General features: G+C 35.4%; 1 protein-coding gene across 5 annotated transcripts in view; it reads left to right on the top strand.

The window, feature by feature from the left end:
• Positions 1-24267, top strand: part of DGKB (diacylglycerol kinase beta) — a 485460-nt gene that overhangs the window by 163838 nt on the left and 297355 nt on the right. For all 5 annotated transcript variants that reach the window (XM_084897103.1, XM_084897105.1, XM_084897104.1 and 2 more), the window contains 2 exons: positions 20046-20078; positions 23367-23483. In XM_084897103.1, the coding sequence (XP_084753229.1) occupies positions 20046-20078; positions 23367-23483 (150 nt within the window). The remainder of the gene's footprint in view (positions 1-20045; positions 20079-23366; positions 23484-24267) is intronic.

Genomic DNA, 24267 nt, shown 5'->3' with positions numbered 1-24267 from the left:
CTTTCATTTATACAACACTCTCCTGCTCCTTCTTCTGTTTCTCTGGATGCTTCATTTTGGTATCTTTTTTGGCTTTCATCACTCCAACCTGCCCTGTATTGATGCACTTCTGTGCTCTGCCCTTGCATGTCACAAGCTTTCCACTCTTAACTTCTTCCCGGTGGGATCCTATTTATTTAATTTGTTTCATTACCTACTTAATTTAGTTCATCCTCCTTTTCTGAATCTCAAACCTGCAACCTATAGGGCCCATGATGTTTTATGTGCCCAATGTATTATTTTTATTTAACATAATTGAAATAACTTATTTACTGAGCATATGTACTATACCAGCTACTATACCAAACATTTATTTATTCATTCAACATGTATTTATTGAGTGTCTATTATGTGCAAAAAATATAGATAGAGGGAAATAGTAAAAGGTTAAATGAAATATTTACCTTCATACAGTTTTCATTCCAGTGGGGTGAAGTTGAAAATAAACAATGCAATAAGTCCATTATTTAGTACCTAGTTATATCACCTTACATACTAGATATCAAGAATAATTTGAACTACTTATAATTCTCTAAGTATACCTGCTCTATAAAGTCTTTGGGGTTTTGTACATGTTAATTAATCAGCCTACACTTTGCTTTAAAATTTCCCCAACTGATAAAGTAGAAATCAAGTTTTCTTTCTATCCTATATAATAAAAAGGTAATATGAAAATTGACTGTCATACCATCACAAGATGGTGGCACTCACAGCAGGGAAAGGGACGGCTGCTCCGTGTGCTTGCCTCTGCAGTCCCCTCAGCCCCTCCGGTGGCCATAGGTCCTCCTGTATCCCCCACTGACTGACAGCTCGCCCAGGCTCCTCCAGTGAGCTGCCCATCCCTCTCTTCCTCCCTCCCCCAAAGCTGAAGCAGATACTCTCAATGACATGTGGTGTCCAACAAATTGGAAGATAAAACTCATTTCATTAAGAGTATCCGCCATTCCTCAGTTGGGGCCAGCAGCTCCATGTGCCTGCTGCTAGAGTTCCCTCAGTCCTGTCAGGGGTCTCGGGTCCTCCTGCACACCCAGTGACTGAGGCTCAGGCAAGCACAGCTGCCCGAGGCAAAGGTAAGTCTCGGATGGCTGCTGCTCAGCTGCACAGGGCTGGCCTGAGGTTCAGGTAACCAGAACCAGGCGAGGCTTACACTGCCAGCAGTGGCAGCAACAGAGGTGTGATGAGGGCGTTGCCTTCCCCTGATCTCCTGGCTCGCCTCCTGCCCCTGGGGGCTCCCAGTCTGTGAGAGGGCAAGGCTGGGCTGATTGACCGCCCCCCCTCCCGCCCCCCAATCCAGTGCATGAATTTTCATGCACTGGGTCTCTAGTAATAGAATAATTCCATTGTCTATTAAACCCATTAACAGTTTAAATACTAATAAATTAGACAAATTAATAAAGTTGTTCTGTCCACAAAATTGCTTAATGTGCTCTTAACTGAAGGCCTCTGAGGCTTTTCAATTTATAAACTCATTAATATTCCAGGAATGATTCATACCCCACCACTGCTGTAAATTTGTAATCTTTTATTTAATGAACATTATTAGTATTCACAAAGATTCTATTTGTTTTTTATTCTTTAATAACAATTTCTTTCTTAAAAATATTAGTTTCTCTTGCTCATGTTCTCTAAGAAAAGCAGGTGAGGTTCAGACTCAGTTATTGCAAAATGGCAATAAATATTATATCTGTCACATCCTAGAAAATATAAAATGAAGACTTAAGCTATCAAGTTTTGTTGAGGTGTTTTTGTTTTGTTTTGTTTTGCTTCGCTTTGTTTTTCTTTGCTTTGACTCTGTGGTCTGGAATTAGTTATTGAATGAGTGATATAAACTCACTATATACCCCTAATGCATAATTGAGGCATCTTAATGATATACTACCAGGTCAAGCTGTCTTGTGATATTTTAGGACATCTTTTCAGGTTTTAGGACGTCATATTTTCAGCATGTCTGTAACACCCTTCTCAGCCTTTCAATTTATCCCTAATACTTGTTATTAACCTCAGGTTAGTAATTCCTTAGATGTGCATTCTCCTGTTAAGGAAATTATATAGGTAAGCATCTTTTCTGCACTGATGACATGCTTTTATAAGCATGCACTACAAATGGCTTCCACAGACAATTGCTCTTGATGGTGCCTATTGACATAAAAATGGACAAAAACCAACTGCTCTGAAATTAAAATAAAAATGTAATCATCAGGAATTCCATCCATCAGATATAACCACTGTTCTCTGGGGTTGCAGTTGGCATCTAGCATATTTTGAGGATACTACCATAAAACTACATTGCTTAAAATTTATGTAGTGTAGGAATTTTATCAAGATTTTTATGACTTTGTGTGTGCAGGTACTTACAATGCTTTCTTTGAAAAAAATTTCAGCAAAATTGATTATAACCGCAGTTGGCTTACTGCTATGTGAGAGCACATTTAGCACTGTTTACAAAGGTAGATTTCGTGAAGGTCTTCCCTCACGCCTCCTCCAAACAAATAAAAAGTGATCTCAATGTATTCAGTTAGGTTCTTAATAAGCCACCTAATTTGTATAAAATGCTATTAAACCTTACCAACTGATTACCAAAACAGACGTTCTTTGTTTCATGGACGTCATTAAAAAGGGCATTTTTCATTCTTTTTCTAGATTACAATCAGAAACCTCTGCAGTGTAATCCCAATCAAAGATCAATAGAAAAAACTGCAATAATTCCATTGGAGACATGGCCTTACTAGTATGCCATCCACTCACTCTTGATGTTCTAAATTTTACCCCAACATAAGACAAATTTGGCTCAATTTGTGTTGGTCCCTTACAGATTTGCTTTCATTAAATTTGTACTCACCTTTATGTTATTAACCTGCATTAAAATATATATATTTTAAAATATCATGAAACAATCTATTGACAAAGAAGGATATATTGTTGGAGATCCTTCAGCCTAACAAATCGCTGTTGGCTGTGTATCATGGTTTATTATCTTTTGGACCTATGAGTCTTATTACTGTCACATTTTATCCTTTATCTGTAGAACACATAGAGTTAAATTTATACCCACAGTAGACTATGGTGTTGGTATAAATATTATTTATTTCTATGTGTTAATCTATAACTTTATTACTATCCTATCTATAAATCTTCCTTCACTATATTGATCTCATTTAGTAATGTAAAATTATTTTTGATAGCATGTAAATTTGTTAGGTCACAAAAATCAGTGAATAGGCTAGATAAAATCCCCTTGATTCTTAGACTTCTATAGAATAATGGTTTTATCTTATATCCTTGCCAAGTTATATATATTTTATGATCACGCAAACTAAGGAGTATACATGTTTTTATAATGATTCTTCAGTTTGAAGAAAGCAGTCAGTTTCTTGTGTCTCTATTAACAAAAGAGGATTTGAGATGTCTCATGATAAATAGCATTTTAAACTTTATATTTGAACAGTAATATAAAACAGATTATCATAAATGTCGTTTTGTTTGTTGTTTTCTTAATCCTCACCCAAAGATATTTTTTCCATCTGTTTATAGAGAGAATGAAAGGGAGTGATGCAGGGACAGTAAGAGGGAAGGAGAGACAGAGAAACATCAATGTGAGAGTAACATTTATTGGCTGCCTCTTGCACACATCCCAACAGGGTCAGTGATCAAACCTGTAACTCAGGTACATACGTTTGACCGGGAATTGAACCCAGGACACTTCAGTTCATAGGCCAGTGCTCTAATAATCACTTAGACACATCATCATTTTTATTATATTTAGCTTATTGATTTAATTTACTTTTCTCTAAACATAAAAGGATTAGTGTGCGTTATTATTTAAAACCTAAGTTCTATTCTTTAAATAAGGTGTTAATTACTTATTTTAATTTTTTTCAATTATAGTTGACATTCAATATTACATTAGATTTATGTGTATTATATAGGAGTTAGACATTTATAAAATTTATGTAATGAGCACCCCGGTAATCTAGTATCCACTTGGCACCATACAAAATTATTTCAGTATTCCCTATGCTGTACTTTAAGGGGTTAATTACTTAGTCATTTTTTATAATTACTGTTAAGTATTATTATTATTATAAGTAAAAGTTATAAATACAATATAAAATGAGAAAACATTTAAAAATCTGTAATCAGTTATAGAAGAATGATTATTTATATATAAATAGAACAACTGTGAAAGTGTTCCTCTTGATTTTTAGGTGTACATTTTTGACATTTTTGTAATTAAACAAAATATATCATGTGACTTCCTAACTTTATACTTAAACATATCTCATTGAATATTTATTTCTGTATACTACAAACATCACTATTATTGGCTGCTTATTGTCTCATGTGAAAATATCATAATTTAGTTGAAACAGTATATCTAGCTTGCTTCAATGATTTATTTTGTTCTTATAAATAACATTTTTGTGAACATCTTTATGAAGAGTGGCTACTCCTGGTTACTCCCTAATTAATATTGCAAAGCGTCATTTTTCCTAAACTGTATTATTTTGTTCTACAGGTGAATCAGATGTCAGGTTAGTTCTTCCAGTTCTGTAAACACATTTCCAAAGCAGGAACATAGGGAGTGGATTGCTTTCTAAAACCAAAAATTCATTTTAGAATAAACTATCCATGCTTTAAACATTTACAAAATAACTTTAGGTGATTATTTTATCTTACTTTTAAACATATAATATTAGGGTATACAGTAAAAGTAACATTCGTTGACAGAAAATGATATGACATAAAACAAAGAATATGTTTATCATCATGTCCTTTGGACAGATAGTGGTGTGCACTTCCTGGAATATTTTTTTCTGCTATAATATCCTATTTTACTTAAAGCTAACCTTTAAGATTGCCAACAAGATGAACAACAAAGCTCATTAGCTCGGACAAAGGAAAACAAAACTATTTGGAAAACACCTTAAACATATTCTTTAGATTTGATTCAAGTGGTTTCAGTTCTACAATACTTCTCTTCTTCCTTCATTGTGACTGTAAACTTGGCCAAGTTGTGGTGTTGCTGAAGCAGCAGTCTCCGTATCTCTATGTATAACACCCTCAGAGAACCATATGTCTATATTCTCTTCTTCCCATCTTGCTTGAGCTTCCACGATGATAAGAATTCTACAGAAGGATGCAATGTAGGTATGGTATCTGGGTCTTAAATAGCATAGAGCTTGTCAAATCTTTCCTTAGAACATGTGTTTTCAACCAAGTCATTGCAACTCAGCAATGTTTAGTGTGTGTTTCTTTCTAAAAGTCCAAGTATTTTGGGTTCTTTCTGTTTGGCCACTTATCTCTAAACAGCAACAAGTGACTAATTCAAGACTAAACATCGTCCAGTGGAAGGATTGAAGGAGATATTTGAATTCCCTGTGCTTCTGAGATTTGGGTTTTGGATTCTCTGTAACCTTATTTCCTCTCCTAGTTACATATTTGGAAGTGTCACGTCTGAGGGGAAGGTGTGAACAGTTGGATAAGGAGGAGACTTGCTTCACTGAACTTTAGTTTTCATTAACACCCTTTCAGCTGCTTCCCCATTCCTTTCCATTTACCTCTTTAACTTTTAACCACAGTTACTGAAGTCATCAATTTTCTTGAGATTCTTTATGGAATGTACCATGGGTTTGTGCCTTTGCAATTTTTTTTTTTGTCTAAAGAGTGGGACACAGCACATTGGCAGTGCTCAATAAATGTTTCATCAATGTCATTTCTTAATATTCATTTAATTAATATTCATTATAGATCAATTCATAATTGTCATCATAGTAATGATAGGCAAAAAGGAATCTCACTTTTCTTATATTTTGGAAATCTAACTCAGATTCAATTTCATGGCATTGTTCGTAAAGAATAGCAGCTTTTAAATATATTTTTTTAAATGTGTAAAATTAAATTCTGTATGTTCCTTCTCCCTCCCACCCCCTAATCGTTTTCTGCTTTAAATTCTAATAAGGAATTAAGGTTAAGCACTGGAGAGCTTTAATGTTTATAAAATGTGTACACTAATTTTGGTTGCACACAGCATTCATGCACATATACTTTAAAGGGGGCACAGTATAAGAAATGGGAAAAGGATCCATGCACACTAAGTGCTGATTCTACCATACGCTGTGAGATGAACCATTTATGTTGCTTTGTTTTAGTTAGATTCCTTTTATTGGCTTCTGGAGAACCCATCTTTACATGCACCTATTATGTAGAATGCATATACTAATAAGCAGTCTATTTTAGAGAAAAAGTTAATCTATTATGGCTAATTTTATTTGTTTTTGCTTAATTAAATATGGTAGATTTATATTTTTAGGACTAAAATATTATTTTTAGTTAATTTTATAAAACATTCCTATACGTTTCTATGATATTATATGCCTAAAATATAGTTGTATCTAGAGCAAGTTATAATTTATTTTAGGGAAACCAACTTTTTACCTCTTTGGCTTTGTCCTGATTTATAGGACACCAGAAACCAACAGCTGATATGACACAATGGGAAGTTAAATTACTTTAAAATCTCAAGAAAATCTAAAAATCTGTAACCAAAGATTGAATATAGCCTTAAGAAGGACTAAAGTATTCAAAATATAAAGTTAGTGAGATAGATTCAAACAAAACGAAGAATATAATGTGTCTAATTTAAAAGTGAGGATATGGGTTTATTTTTTAATGAATTTTATGATCCCACAACTTATTGCCAACAATATTCAAGGCAGTTTATGTAAATAAGCATTAAGCCATAATAGAAAACATACTGTTTTGCCAAAATTAAATTAGACTTAGAAATTCATGTCACAGTAATCTACAAAGTTGATAGAGGTAGTTTGCAAATTTGTCCCTGAGTTTCTTAGGAGCCTTAGAAAAAGGAGGAAATAGAGGCATAAAAATAAACCATTCACTTAGAGAAAACACTTCTATTGTTACTGTTGTAATTGAGATCCGAGATTAATTTCTTCCATGTGAAATTGTGTTGGTAGGGAACTACACCTCCACAATAATGCTGAAATCAATGTGGTACTGTTTGTTTCCTTTGGTTTTGCCTTTTGGCAACAATTATCAATGCAGACTGATGGCTTTTGGCCAAAGTGCATATTAGTATAAATAAGTCTACCTGATGCCAAAGTAAAATAGTAATAATTTTGAAACAAGACAAGAAACAAGCATAGTAGTTAAAAGTTGGGGGGGGGGGGGTGTCATGAATGAAGATTTATTGCATTGAGCAGAGGCAAAGGTTACTAGCAATTGTTTTACATAATCAAGAAATCTAAGGAAAGCATTTTTTGATAATATATTGACTTAAAAAGGAAAACCCGAAGGTCAAAAAAGATGTAGAGAAAAAATAAATGCCTATGAGAAACTAAAATGTCTCAATATCTGCATAAGGGGAAAAATCAACATTGAGGACAACTGAATCAGTAATTTTCAGGAGAGGATGAAGAAAATCCATAGTACAAAAAAGAATCAGATCAAAGTGGAAAAAGATCATACTATCCCTAAAGAAAAAATTAAAACTAAGTTATGGGGTCTACTTATACTGAAGAAAATCAAATTTAAGTTCAAAGAATGTACATTTCAAATTTACAAATGACTTAATGTAATTTCCATGCAATATTTTTTGCTTGACAACATTCCAAAGTTTTCCAGGAAGAATAAATGTTACACAAATACATTATAATTCTGAGATAGAAGAGTAATAAGGAAAGACCTGTTTTAACAAGTCTCAAGCATATGTTTATTCAAGTTACAGTGATCAATAATGCAATAGTGTCTCTAGAAGACATACAGAACTGACAGAAGGTCTAAACCATATTAAACTCTGCAAGAATGTATATGATAAAGGTTGCGTATCAAATCTGGCAGGGAATGGTTGGGATCAGTGGTGTTGAGATTACTGTATAATCAGATGGAAACTAAAGTAATATAACTTTTACTTTATTCCGATTCCAAAACAAATCATTCATGAGTTAAATATTTATTTTTTTCCCTGTAGAAGGCCCCTTTACCTTTTCCTGCAAAGGGAAAGCTAAAATGTTGACAGATTTGAAAAATCAAAATTTCTTTAAAAAAAATTATAAATACCAAAACTTATAAATCCAGGTAAACATAGGCATAATAAAGAAAACCATTTTGTAAATGTAATACAAAAAAATAAAAATTATTAAAAAATTAAAGCTTATGATCAAGAAATGAAAATTAAAATAATGAGATACACTTTTTCTATCCTTTTTAGAAAATATTTTTAAAATTATAATACTCAATGTTGTCAAATATATGAAAAATTGGCCATTCTCATTAAATATTGGTTAGATTAAATTGCCACAAACTGGCATAATAGCTCACAAATACTTGAACCTCTGGATTGGTGTGAGCTTCTCGTTTTTTATCCTTAGTTGTGTGTCTGCCCTAGAACCTATACCAGAGGAAGAGCTGTTTGTTCTCCGGTGTAATGTTATTTTCTATACTTGTATATGGATGTGATCTTGATCTGCCTGTTAATGTCATGCTCTCTGTAAGGGATCTCATCCAGTTCTGTGACTACAACGGCCACTTTGAAATATGTCCATTCTGTATGTCCTCCCTCACCCCTCTAAATCCAAATATCCTGCTTTGTGTGGTCAATTTCCCCTCAGTTGTCCCAGGGAACCCTCTGGTCCATATAGGAGACCTCGTTTCTTGAGCAACTATTTGCTATGCTTGGTCAACAGCACCATCATCACTCCTGACACTCACACCAAAACGATTTAATCTTTATCTCTAGGTTGTAATTCAATTTGACACAGAGTAGATCCTCAGCAATGTTTGCTGAATTAATGAATAACATTCAGCCATCTCTTTTGAATGCCATTCATTATCACTTTTTCCTGTATTGAAAAGAAATATATCAGACAGTAACAAGTATCAAATAAAAATTACAATGGACAAGTGACAGAAGCTTATTTTTAAAAATCATTAATATCCTATGATAATTGAATGTTATTGTTATAAGCTAATCAACTTCAGATTAAAGTAGATGATGATGAGGTAGCATTAGTGGGTGTCCATTAGCATCGTGCTTAGTTTCTGGAGGGGCAGTCGAAGTATTTTGTAGCCATTACTAAAATTTAAAAAAACTAGTGGTGGTTACACTGTTGTAGTTATATAAAATATCCAATAGATGGTACTGTGAAATGCTCAATATTCCAAATAAAGTAGTAGAGAGCTTACAGGGAACATGTCAGAATTCTGAGTAGGATCAAGGAATTTTCCTCTGGTTATCAAATTATATTTAAATTTTATTTCTTAAGAAAGTATAGCTTAAACGATACAGCAGTCCATGTAAAAATATCAAATTCATTCCTAGTGCAGTTCAGAACATGAACATAGTGTTTAGTATTAAATGGAACTTTAACATTGTTCATATTCTATTAGTAGGAGTTTATTGCAGGGTTTGTTTTTTCTTGTGTGATGATTACACTTAGTTTATATGGTACTTTAGTTAATGTTACTTGAGTCACAGCATTTTCAGTAAGCAACGGTAGCGGTAGCTGCACATTTTTGTTACAAAGTTCTCCTGAAGCATTTATACTAAAAATTAAGCCAACCTGTGTGAAACCATCTCCCTTATTACTTAGCAAGAGTGGGTCCATTATTTCTTTCACTTTTTGGTTTCTACCAAGAGCAGTCCAATATCTGAATAAAACGTTATACCATTCTGTAAATATAACACATATTCCAAACATATAAAATATATATGGAGTAAAAAATTTATTTTTAAAAAGGCAACACTTTAAAAATTGGTTAGTTTGCTCTTAAATAGCATATTAAAAATTGCAATTTGTACATGGCTTCATTTATCTTGGTGCTCATTTGAAATTTCCATTATATAGTGGTACATGGATATTTGTATGATTAATGTCAAATTGTAATTGCCAGAAATAAGTTTTATAAAATCTATATACCAAGCTAAAATTATCTAAGGAATTATCTGATAACATAGAAAATGTCTGAGTATCTTATTTGAAATCTTACATATACCTTTTTTAAGTTTTTCTATTTATTATATTCTTAAAAATGCTGAGTATTATTTTGTATTAGAGTTATTTATTGATTAATTAAATATATAGATTTTATTGCATATGACAATATTGCAGGCACTAGAGAGCCAAGATAAATAGTTTTAAGGAAGAATGTTTCTATTTGAGTCAGCAGCTTCTTGTGAGATATACATTATATGTCCCTCATCTTCTTTCTACATTTATTATTCTTCAAAGCTTTATATAATATGAATATGTGGTATACTATTAATCCTCTTAAAAGAACATATTATTGGGTACATATTAATGTCTGCTTAAAGAAAATATGCTGTTGAAATAACTTGAGCTACCTTAAGTCATTGAGACTCTTTTCTTTATTTAAAAAAAACAATTTGATTAGTGTTTTGATAAGTCTAGGCTTTTCAGACCATTATCTCCTGACTCATAGCAGAATGCATATGTCAGATTTGCAGCAGGAAGGTGTGGGATGAACAAGTAATTTCCTGGGTGCTTTGGGTTAAAAATGGCTTCTGCCCACCACTGTGTGATGATAACCCTCTTTTGGATTCATCAGGAAATAATGGGGCCTCTAAAACCCTCTGCAGATTCTTTACATTTTGCATGCATTGTGTACTATGTTCCTTTAAAACACTCTGACACACAATAATTCATTCTCCCAGATTTTCCAGTATATTGGATGTGTGTCATATTATATGGTCAAATTGCTACATGGGTCAAATGGGTTTAAATATAAACTGTGCATGGAGATCTCAAGTGATAGTCTCTTAATAAACATCAGATAGTTTTTATTGCCGCCCTCCTTTATTTCAGTAACATATTAATTAATTCACACTGATTGAATAAATGTACGTTGAGACTTGCTTCCTAATGAGGGCGCATTTAGAGGAAAGGTTTTGCATCATTCTGATATCCTGTGGGTAATTATATTCTAATTATATGGTCAGGGGAAAAGAGTCTATAACACAGTCCTGATATTGTTTGTTGGACCCAATTAATTACATGCACATAATGAAAGTTCATGAAAAGGTTGACTGGTGGTGACTGCAAAATCTTAAGTCAATTGAATCTTAGCCTAATGTGAGCGCGGAATTGGACTTTAACCTGGTTAGAAAGTGCTTCGGTGTGAGATCAGTGGATATTGAGAGGGGCAAAGGATGAGAACAAATTTCACCTTCACTTATTTGTTTTTTCTTAATTTAAGGTCTTTTCCAAGATTGATGAAAATGAAAATATAGCAGCCTAATGATTTAATTCTAAATATTAATATCAATATTATTTCATTACCTACAGTGATTTTGGAAAGCAGCAGCACACTAAGGATTCAACAATACATTTCTGGAATGGGTTCATATACTTCTTGAGCCCTAGAATAGTCATAACAGGAAGTATTATTGATTAATTTTATGAAATTAAAATTCAGGAGGTATTAATCTATTAAACTAGGTTCTTTTTTAGGGTGATTTCTTAAAAAAAAAATTCACACCACTGACTTCACTCAGACCCCTGTCTCAAACATTCACAAACACATTCCAAATGTACGTATGCCTAACTCATACATAGACATCTATTACTAATCTGTTTGTAAACTATGAGAGCTAAAGACTAATTAAAAAACTTTAGGCCAGAAAGCATGTACATGCCACTTTGAAATGAGCTTTGAAGATGTTTGAATCTGATGTTTAAGACATTTTCAATACATCAAAGGTAGAATTGAAGCGACCTTCTAAACATCAGCTCCTCCCTTCCCTTGCTCAATGCCATCATTTTCTTGGCTCAGATTTCAGAAAGAGTCTTCAGGATTGAGAACAAGGGAGGATTTTCTATTCCTTCCTTTCTCTGAAGCCTCCCTTCTCCCTTCTTCTCCATTGCTTTGTCTCTTCTCTCCCCTCTTTATCATCCCTTCTTCCACTCTATTCTAGTCACTATAGCCTAGATAGTTCATTTGAAAATATGAATCTGTTAGTTTCTATCTCCTCCTTAGTCATAAAAAATCGTTCCAGATGAAGCAAGTGCAATCAGTGTTTTCTGGCTGAGCTCTAAGCAGGCAGTGAAACTAAGCGGATCATGTTGGTTCCAAAGTTAGTAAGTTACCATTTTATTAAGAATTTAAATTTGCTAGACATCCCTTTAATCCCCAGGTTGGTATAGTTATGATACTCACTGTACATGTGAGAAAAGTGAAGTTTAGAGAAATTAAAAAATTTGCCTAGAGTCACACAACATGCAAGTGGCTGAAGCAATATCTGCCCTACCCCAAATCGCATATCCCTAACCTATTTCTAATGTTTATGCCGCAGTCCCCAACAATTGGGCAAAATGCATGTAGGGGATCTAGACCATATTTCAAAAAAGAATGGAAAGAAAAACAATGGAGTAAAGGTGGATTAGAATAGAAGTGAAGAGCCAAAACCTGTTTGGCTCACTGGATAAAGTGTCGGACTGCAGACTGAAGGGTCCCGGGTTCGATTCTAACTCTCTCTCCCTTCCTCTCTGTAAAAAAATCAATAAAATATTTTTTTTTTTTTAAAGAATAGAGGCGAAGAGAGAGGAGAATAGAATATATCAGAGAGTGGGGCACACAGGGTAAATCCTCTGTGAGGTTATTTAGAACTACGTGAATATACAAACACTCCTACTCTGGATCAGAGCTACAAAAAAAATTGAAGAAGCTTTTTTCAACCATCTTGACTTCTTGATGATGTTAGGATAACATTTCTAATGGCTTAATTCCACTAGCTATTCTGTAGGTAAAACAATCAATAGTAACATTAGCTATTCTGGCTGATTTTTTTACATGTAGACATCTATGTTTGAGATAACTTAAATATCTCTATAAAAATACAGTTTTATCCCTAACTGGTTTGGCTCAATGGATAGAGCGTCGGCCTGTGGACTGAAGGGTTCTAGGTTCCATTCCAGTCAAGGGCATGTACCTTGGTTACGGGCACATCCCCAGTAGTGGGTGTGCAGGAGGCAGGTGATAGATGTTTCTCTCTCATCGATGTTTCTAACTCTCTATCCCTCTCCCTTCCTCTCTGTAAAATGAATGAATGAATGAATGAATGAATAAATAAATAAATAAATAAATAAAACATATTTTTTAAAAAAACAGTTGTTAACATTTTCACTGAGAACATTTGCTGCCCCTAAAGTTTGCAAATGCCCATCGCCCTTGGTGCGCTTTCCCCGAAGGCTCTGTGTGCTTCCTTCTGGACACAGCCGTGCACGCTTCCTGAGGTTGCTGCTTAGGAGGGCGCATCACTCTCCCTTCTCTTCCACGTCTCCTGACCCAAACTCTGCAAATACGCACAAATCACCACATTCACAGAAGAAGAGAATATTTTTCTGAGCAACTACAAGGGTAGTAAACTCATCTCAGGCAAAAGTCTTTTCACCCTTAAATTTAAGCTGGTGCAAGCTTAAAAACTGGGCTCACGCGAGACGTGGTTAGGCAAGGGCCCCTCGATAAGATTATAATGTGTATTTTCTAAAACATTTAATTGTTGCTAGTTACACTTGATTAGGTATGTCAAAGTGCCACTGGAAAAGGAAAACATTTTCTAATTTTCCTAATGGAGCTATATGCCATGTGCTGAAAAAGTCATTGATGAAAGATGTTAATAAAGAAAAGTGACGGTGGTATTAAAATTATTTTGCTGTCACTTGTTTATAAAATTTGTGTTGTGTGCAAATGTGTGAGTGTACACACTTAAGGACTTGCAAAATCAGAAAAGGTTAAACAAGCTATGAAGCTGGGATGTGGAAATAAAATTCATAGAAATAAAAAAAACACAGTGTTTTGTTTCTTTATCTCAGCATTGACATTGATACATTTCATTGTCATCTGTGAGAAAAGAACAGGTTGGCTTGAGGCTGAGGCAGTATACCAGTGTAGGCAGGCATTTGTTCTGTTCCTGAACCTGTTATTTTCTCTGTCTCTCTCTTCTTTGATGCCAGAGGTATCTGATTGTATGTAAGGAAAACAAACTATTGAAAATGTTGTTTTCTTTTTTTTTTTTTTTGCCTATTTAATTTACTACTGTAATAAGGTTATTCTGTTCAATTAATCCATATTGATATCAAGCTAATTCAGGCAAAACAGAGAGATGTTGTGGTTACTACATGCTTTGCTGTGTTCTCTACCTTTTTAAATTATTGACTTTCCAAATCACTTAAAAAATAGAGGCACAGGAAGACAAACGAAATGATGACACTGTTCAGGAGGGAGCCTCACTAACAGACATAAACATTTTTATTGTTGTTGAACCTGCTGTTGTTGGAATTAAATACCAGTAAAGCCTGGGACAAAAAGGCACTCTATTTGGATTCTGTCACTAACTTTATTTTCTTAGGTTAGTCATCTAATCTTTCTATTCTCAGTTTCCTATTCTGAGAAACTGAGTAAATATCAGTTTAGTGAAAGAATTAAATGAAATAAAAAACCTGAAAGCATATATATTTTTTTTAAATAGGGACATTCTTCTATAGGTATGAGATATAATTCTGTTAATTTTACTGTAGTCTGGAAATAACTGATGACCCTTTTAATGTGAGTACTATTCTCTTATTATATTTTTAACTAAGTCAAAGCTTAATAATCTCTCCACCAAAGATTTTTCTTTGTCCTGTGACAATTTGGATTAAATTGTCAATTTAAAATGATTACATGTTAGAAAATATGAAGACAAGAGATATCTCAATACTTTAGAATAATAGGATTTTAAAAAATTCTTGGATATTAGGTTGAACTTAACAAGTGCCCTGAAGGCAAATGCATCTTTTAAACTAATTATCTGTACTGTGTATTCTATTTAACATTAAAATGATACTGATTAAATAAAATCAATCACATTCCTCTCTAGTCACACCTCACATTTGATTAAATACAAACATACAGTTCCTGTATTAATTCTTATTAAAAATATATCACATTTAGAATTATACACTCATGATATTTTTTTTTTAAAAAACTAAAACATTTACTCTGCTCATCCTTGATATTTAAAAATCATATACAGAAGAATAAAAATAAAGTAATATAATATCTGAATTATTTTTCTAACAAATTGGCTTCGTTTTCATTTACTTAGATATCATGGTTTTCTTATTGTAACTCAGGGAGAAGAGAGTGGTGGGCATGCTAATTTAATATATACCCATGGCTCATATATCTTAACTAGTGGCCCTGTGCACAAAATTCATGCACAATAAAAGGAAATTAATTAGAGGCAATATTTTAATATTGCTATTTGCTCTTTCTCTGTTACAGAAGTGTCAGAGAAGAAAGTAAATTAATAAAATGTATATGAACAAGGCAGATTCATGTTCCAGGTCAGGGACACAGGCAGGCAGTGTCACATCAGTGCTGGGTGGGGATGCACGCAGGCAGTGTCATACACCAGGTCAAGGACATAGGCTGGCAGTGTGTCAGGGACACACACATGCAGCTTGACATCAGCGCTGGGCAGGCCTGCATGTGTCTCGGCTGGTGGCTGCTTCCATCTGGGGCCGCCCCAGGCCTGGCCAGGCAGAGGCCCTCCTGGCGATGGCAGTCCGTGCCCACCTGCTCCTGCTGTGCATGCCTCCCGCTGAGCTGTCCTGACATTAAGGGCATGCTGGCTAATTTGCATATTCCTCTCTTATTATATAGGATTATAAGTGAGCTCAAATGGAGTTTCATCACCCTTATTCTTGGAGTGCATTTCCAGTGTTGCTGTCAGACAGCGTCGGAGTGTTGCTAAAGAAACTTCTCAAAGCTGGTCGCTTTCTGTGTGACTTATTTTTAAAGCTGAGCCCTCAGTTTTGCTTGATCCTGTTATTCATCCTCAGCCAACTGCTTTCCCATTCCCAGAGAAGTAGTGACAAACTCTTTACTATTTCACTACTTACTTCTTCTTCTCCTCCTCCTCCTCCTCCTCCTCCTCCTCCTCCTCCTCCTCCTCCTCCTCCTCCTCCTCCTCCTCCTTCTCTTCCTCCTCCTTCTTTCCTTCTTCTTCTTCTTCTTCTTCTTCTTCTTCTTCTTCTTCTTCTTCTTCTTCTTCTTCTTCTTCTTCTTCTTCTTCTCTCTCTCTCTCTCTCTCTCTCTCTCTCTCTCTCTCTCTCTCTCTCTCTCATCTTTATCTCTATCTCTCTCTCTATCTCTATCTCTCTCTCTCTGTGTGTGTGTGTGTGTGTGTGTGTGTGTATCAGCCTCATTTGCTCTCAGTAGATAGCCCACATTCCCACTGCTCTGAGAAGGAAGAAGCCTGCTACCATAATAATCTGTAGATCACCAATTCTCTACACAAGTGCTAGGAAAGTGGTGACTAGGGTACAATTTCATCCCATGGTGTATTTTGGGAGGATGGTGATTCCTTAAAATGAGATTTTTATTATCCAACATGGCATAGTCTTTGCTTTATCTTTAAAATGTCTTTCATAGTCTTTTTGGAATGGAAGGTTGGTTGGTAGTAAAGGTGAGTGGAAGGGTCTATTTGGAAATTTTGCATTGTGCTTGGTTGTTATTCTGACAACTGTAATCTTTTCCCTTGGTTTTTCCTTGCCTTGTTCTGTGCAGACATCTGTATATTTAATATAAACTCTTCCCAGGGTGGCATGCATCTGAAGGTCAGATGATGGGTGTCTTAGTTTGGTTGCTTGAGCATATCCAGGTTTCTTCTTGGTCCATGGCATTGGTTAGGTAAGGATTCATAGGCTAAGGCAATTAATAAGGATTTGAAGGAAAAAACACATTTATATATTATTGGGTCGGCAGCTAAGTAATTGCGGATTTTTTAAAGAAAATCAAAGACAATTTTTTCATGGAACTAAATAACTTTATTCTTTAATGTATTGCCCATTTTGATCAATGACCTTTTGCCATCTTTCAGGCAGCATCATAATCCCACGTTCAAAAAACTTCTGTTTTTTATTAGCAAAAAACTGAATCAGGTACGATTTGACATCATCATCATTATTGAAATTTTTACCATTCAAGGAGTTTTGTAAAGATCGAAACAAAAAGTAATCAGATGGTGCAAGGTCAGGACTATATGGTGGATGTGGCAAAACATCCCAACCAAGCTCCATTAATTTTTGCCGAGTGACCAAAGATGTGTGTGGCCTTGCATTGTCATGATGGAATACAACACCTTTTCGATTTGTCAATTCGGGCCACTTTTCTTCAACTGCATTGTTTAATTTCGTTAGTTGTTCAATGTAGACATCAGAATTGATCGTTCGGTTGGGTGGTAAGAGTTCAAAGTAGACAATTCCTTTGTAATCCCACCAAACTGATAACAAAACCTTCTTTTGATGAATATCAGCTTTTGATGTTGTTTGAGTTGGTTCACCTGGCCTGCTCCACGATCTTTTCTGCTTGATATTGTTGTAAACAACCCATTTTTCATCGCCAGTTATCAGTCGTTTTAAAAATGGATCATTTTCATTATGTTTCTTTAGCAAATCGCAGCTGCTAATGCGTTGCGTTAACTGTGATTCTTTCAGTTCGTGAGGAACCCATGTATCGAGTTTTTGAACATAGCCAAGTTGTTTTAAGTGATTTTCAATGCATGTATGTGATACATGAAGCTTCTCTGCAATCTCACGTGTTGTACTGTGACAGTCCGAATTGATTATTGCTTTGATTAGGGCGTCATCAACTTCAACTGGACGACCAGAGCGTCTTTCATCTTTGAGTGAAAAATCACCAGAACGAAATTTGGCAAACCAATTTTGACACTGCCGTTCTTTTAAGGCTTCGTCACCATAAACAGCACATAACTTTTTATGAGCTTGTGATGCGTTTTTCCCTTGCGGAAATAAAAAAGCAAAATATGACGAAAATGTTCCTTTTGATTTTCCATTTTTCAACGAACGCCAAACAAAAACTACAAAACAGATCAAAAAACTTTTTTTACTGATTAACAGCTGAATAGCCAACTATCAAATACAAAATGTGTTTTACATTTGTACTACGTCTGCAAACCTAAAAATTCAACTGAAGCCATATATGTGTGAAACCCGCAATTACTTAGTTGCCGACCCAATATAATAGAGATTTGAGTATGCATTCATAACCTAAAAGTGTTTATTCATGCCGAAACCTATTTGGCTCAGTGGATAGAGTGTCAGTCTGCGGACCGAAGGGTCCCGGGTTTGATTCCAGTCAAGGGCATGTACATTGGTTGCAGACACATCCCCAGTAGGAGTGTGCAGGAGGCAGCTGATCGATGTTTCTCTCTCATCGATGTTTCTAACTCTCTATCTCTCTCCCTTCCTCTCTGTAAAAAATCAATAAAATATATATATTTTTAAAAAGTGTTTATTCAGATCTAAGTTTTAACCAAACGCTGAGAAAGGAGAGTAGCAGGCTGACATGTTGAAGCTAGTACATATATTACCTCCACCATCCATGGCCCGATGTGCATGTAGGTGGACTTGGACTCATTAAGTCAAGAATATTACTCAAATCAAAAAGCTTTTAAGGAAAGTTCTTTCAATCCTTTTGACAAATAACAACAGTCACTTTCACAGGGTTCTCTTGTTAATGGAATAGTTAAACCAAGTTTATCCTCCACTTTATCCTTCCTTTGTGTCCCTGGACATCTTACTTTTCTCTAGGATGGTCCTAGACCCTTTCTCCTTCTGTTCCATTTTTGGGTGCATTGGGTCCTTCTAATCCATTCCTATACTGAGCAGCTCTGAAGCCCTGTGAGGCCTCATTTACATCAGAAACATTTATTCTTCTGGTTCTTGCTATTTCTCTGAAGTTCTATCTGGTCAGAGTATCAACTAATAACTGTGTGCTGAGATTTTTCAGACCTATTTTGGGGCTCTAGTCAAAGTCCTCCTCACATAGCTTGTTGGTCCTGGGGAAGAAAATGGAATATACCCCCACTCCCTCTTTCTTAGGGACACTTGGCTTTCAAATACACACACACACACACACACACACACACACACACACACACACATGATTTCAGAGAGAAAGGGAGAGGGAGAGAAATAATGGAATCATCAATGATGAGAAAGAATTGATCAGCTGCCTCCTGTATGGCCCCCCACTGGGTGGGGATCAAGCCAGGAACCGGGCTTGTGTCCTGACTGGGAATCAAATCATGACCTTCTGGTTCATAAACTGTTGCTCAACCATTGAGTCACCCCAGCCGGGCAGAACACCTAGCTTCTAATCCAACTCTCCTATTCTCCTACCCTCACCATACACACTATTGGACACCTTTATCTCATATTGTGAATATTTATTCTTTTAATTTTGCTCTAAGTCCCCCAGGATATAGACTTTTGGAATTCGATAACCTTTAATCTGTTTCTAGCCAGAAGCAAACCTTTGCAGTATGATTCAGAAAAGGAGGGGGGATGGTCGTTGAGGACACACTCCCATGAAAACTAGCTTCACTGTATTCAACCTCATTAAAAAAAAATTACTCTCAACTAAAATGTTGCTTCTTATTTGATTGATTATATTTTTGTTTTTATTGATTAATAATTATTTTTTTATTTCCAGAGAATCACAAAATCAAAACAACAGCATAAACTATATCTACATAAAAAAGACACTGAGTATTTTAGGAAGGAATAAGAGTTGGAGTGGAAAATGGAAAAGGGGGCTGGGTAAACAGGCAACTTCAAATATTAGTTGGGATTGTTTATAAAAGGTAACCTGGAGATGAGTTCTAATTCTCAAAAACATCAGTGTTGTTGCAGGGACATGGTGAAGCTGGCCAATGAGGTTGATCAGTCTGCTTTAAGAGGATGACATTCTATTTGGGACAAGTGATTCTATAAGCTGATTCTTTGTTAGGGCATTCCTTGTTTTGTGAAAAGTTATTTATTTAGCGAATGAATGTAAATTATGATAACAAATGTATTTCGTGTTTATTAATGTTTTTTTTTCCCACAGGAGAATAGTGGTGTAAGAACCTTCACTGATATTTGTTTCCAGTTTTAATATGAATTTCTCTTTTTCAACAGAACCTGCCCGCTTCAGGAGTTTCAGTCCCTGAGGTACGTAAGCACAAAAGGTTTTCACATTTGCAATTTGAGTTCTTTTATACATCTTGTATTGTTCAAAAGAGCAATGTGGCTTGTGTCAGACACCTATTACTAAGAATTTGTATATTCTGTTTTTCTCCTATCCTCAGGGATCTTTAGATGATGGGATAGGCTTGAAACATTTTTAATCTACATTTGTGACAAACATTAGATAAGCAAGTAGTTATGTGAAACAAAGTAGAGCATACCTTTGTTTTAAACTTACTGATGGCATACAACACTACATTATATATTTGAAAAATGACTGCCACGTATGGACTGCCAATTTTTTGCCAGGACGTCACATTTTCTCAGTTTATGGTCACATGAAACTTTTCACTTGTTAGGTGTGTTAAGAGCTGAGTTAGAGAAAGTAAATAACTTGCCCGAAGATGCAGAGTCTTTGCCATTTTTGAAATGAAATCGTTTCTCTGGGCAGAGAACTGTTCCAATCCCACAGAAGGGTCACAATAATCAAAGGAGCAGCTGGGCAGCTGTCAGTAAGTGGGAGATCCTAACCCTTGTAAGTCCCAATGACGTGGTTATATTATGACGATTCAAGTGTCCCCCTGGGTTAACATTCTAGAGTTTCTGGGAAATCCTTGTGGCCCAGCTCTAGTGGCCGAATGGGCTGGGTCTCCCTTCAGTCAAGTGGTGCAACAGCAGGGAAAGCAAGTTGCAGGATTCCGTTGAAGGAGGCTGTTGGCAGCCAGGCAGCCCTCCCCTGCTCTGTGGCTTTGCACCCATGGAGGTGCTTTGCTGCTGACTGTCCCTCACGCTGCGATTGGACAAAGAGAAGAAAACCCTGTGCTCCAGGTAATCATCATTTGCTGCTTGCCGTTTGTGACTGATCGATCCCAGCAGGCGGAGGATTGTGGTAAACATCCCTTTTGTGAAAGCAGTTTTCGGTCATGAACAAATATGAAAAACATCTGAGAATCAGCGTGATACTGAAAAAGATTTTTTTTAGAGCACATATTTAAAGTGAGGTCTTTTTTTTTTTTTTAATCTCATTTGTTTCATTGTTCTGTGTTTTCTGTGAATGGTCTTTGCAGCTTTTCTTCTGTGTGCATGATGGTGATTATTCTTTGGAGTTATAATACAATAAATCCCCCAGTGAAGATCTCTTGTGCTACTTGTAGAGTCCAAGGATCACGAAACATTGAATTCTGCATTTACAATGTCTACATGGCAAGCACAAAGGGTTGATATTTGAAAAATGCTGAAATATCAATAGCTGTGTTTTATATATAGTTATACGTTCTATATTCCTTTATAGTTTTGGGGGAGTTAGGGTGGCTCTTTTCCATGTTTGAATAATTTCTATCGATCACAGCAATAATTTTCCAACTCTTTTTATATCTGGGATAATTTATCTGGCACAACAAAATATGTCTTCATTGTAACACATTTGTTTTGTTATTTAGGACCCCAAAACAGAAAACAAAATCCCGAAGGTGAAGTGATGAGCACTGCCCCCTCGTATCAGAGAGCTATTTTATTCTGAATAGTGCTGCACAATAATGTCTGTGAGATTTTCCTGACAGTTTTTAGCAACTGCAACGTTGGAAGTAACTCAGATATCCCAATGGAGCTCGGATAGCCAGGGTCTATTAACCCTCAAAACAGACCAGTGAGATGTTTGTGGACAGCAGATTTTGAAACATGCCCCACCCATGCCACTTCCTGCCCCTCATATAAAATAGGACAGAAGTAAATATTTTCTCAGTGGAAATATAAAAAGTATCCAGCTCCCCTCCTGTTAGTTTGTGCTGCTTAAATAAAATATACCGAATACTTCAGAGAGAGTTCTACAAAATTTGGAAATAAACATAAAACAAATGAGTATAATAAAAAGAAAGCCCTGGGGAAAATGAAATGGTTCTGAGTCTCTTCAGTTGGAAAATTTTCAACTTGATTAATTCCCCAAATTCAACCCAGTAAGCATTTCCCCCCAAACAAAGAAAGCTCTTGGTCTCCTGAGTATGTACGTGTGTAAAAAATGTTTACCACTTTAGTATTGTCTGGATGATACAGAGGGTTTTTAAACTCGTTACATACCTCTTTCTTGTAATTGTAGATTGCAAAAATGACATTTTATAGATTGAACATTTAATTTAGGGTTTTTAAAATTTTGTTCATATACATTGTGGGGGCAAAAGTAGGTTTACACTTGTGAGTATCTGAAACAGAGTTTATTCTTGTATTATTTACTACTAACGGCCCAGTGCATGAAATTTGTACATGTGGGTGTGTGTCCCTCAGCCTGGCCTGTATCCTCTCCAATCTAGGACCGTTCGGGGGATGTCTAACTGCCGTTTTAGGCCCGAATGCCACCAGCTGCCCTCCCTCTCCTGCAGGCCTGTTCGCCCCCAACTGCCCTCCCCTGTAGGTCTGGTCGCCCCTAACTGCCCTCTCCTGCTGGCCTGATTGCCCACAACTGCCCTATCCTACTGGCCATCTGTGGCAGCCATGTTGTGACCACATGGTGGTGGTCATCTTATGTGAGAGCATGACAGTCTATTTGCATATTACCTGTTTATTATATAGGATTGCATTATTTTTTATGCAAACAACTATAAATCTGCTTTTGCCCCACCCTGTATTTTATAATTGTTAAAGCATACATTTAGTCTTAATCACAATTTATTCAGAGGGATGATGCCCTGGAAGGACATCAAGCCATTTAATCAATTGCTATGTGCTGGTTGGAGAAATTTCCTTAACTCTATGCATAGCCAAGGATAAAATAATGCTAATAGATGGTATGGTAGCTCTTTACAGACACACATGTCTTAACTTTCCAGAACTACATATATAAATAGAAAGGTCACAAATATTTACTTCCAATGAACCAACTCAAATTATATTTAATTCCCATAACCTAAGTACGTTAGAAATTTAATATTAATTAAATTATGGGCAAATATAAGTTATAAAGGTATGCTAGAATATAATCCTATATTATGTACATCTTTATCATTGTTTATGAAATAATTAGCCTTCGTGTTTCTGAATAACTACTGATAGAATCATAAGTGGTCTCATAGAGATAATACGATTTAGTTTTCTTTCACATTCTTTCTTTAACTGGTATTTTGATCATGCATCTCTCATGTATATTGAGCCACTTGAAAGTAACTGCTTTTGTATTAGTCACTAGTAATTCGAGCCCAAATTTGTAGCCATGAAAATCTGTATGTTGCCCCTTCTTGTAAAATGAGTCAACATATTTTTTAAACAGATTTGTTGTTATTATAGGAAAGACAAGCAACAGTGAAAAAGGAAATGGGTGGTTCCCAGCAGCCAAACAAAGCAACTGACAAGAACAAAATGCAAAGAGCCAACTCAGTCACTGTGGATGGACAAGGCCTGCAGGTATCATTTTTAAAGCATACATTTTAGTAGCTTTCATATTTGTTACCACTGTGCTTTTAGAGGGGCATATGTTAAGGTGTCATGGCATTTCCTTAATGTGCAGAATAGCTCAGAAGATGTCTTCAGAAAAATCTTTATTAATTTATCAACACATCAGTATTATAGTTGATTAACAGAGTGACATTCTGGTCAGATTAATCATTTGTGATGTTATGTCCATTTAAGTATGTTTCACACTCAGCTAGGCATGTCTCAATAGGAAAGGAAAATATACATTGTTTTTTAAACAGTTTATGCTAGGTACTATAGTAATATTTATGTGTATTAAGTGAATTTGCTCTAGAACATATGAGATAAATATTATTCTTAATTTTCCTCAATAATCGTATGATAAATATAATTATCTACTACTTTTGAAATGAGCATATTGGTGTTCAGAAGCAAAATTATGTCCAGGGCCTCATAGTCATGGTTAAAACTAAGTTATGAATGAGGGTCATCTGAATTTATTATGTGTTTTACCTCTAAGGTACCCCAACTCATTGGCTATGAAATTTTAACAGGTATATAAATGCTAAATTCCTGACCACTTTTTTCTTCCATTTACTTTTGCAGATTTAAGAATAAAAATCATAATGTACTAGAGTGATAACTTTTTTTCCTCTCAGTATCCTAAGATTTTAATAATCAGACCATACTTTACCCAAACTTTAAACTAAAATTAAATGTGTGTACAGTGTTTTAGAAGCTTTACACTGACATGTCAGTATAAGTTGCATTTTTT

Source organism: Pipistrellus hanaki (genome assembly GCF_964339955.1).
Source record: "Pipistrellus hanaki genome assembly, chromosome: 10".
Classification (NCBI taxonomy): domain Eukaryota; kingdom Metazoa; phylum Chordata; class Mammalia; order Chiroptera; family Vespertilionidae; genus Pipistrellus; species Pipistrellus hanaki.
This window is presented reverse-complemented; position numbering and strand designations above follow the sequence as displayed.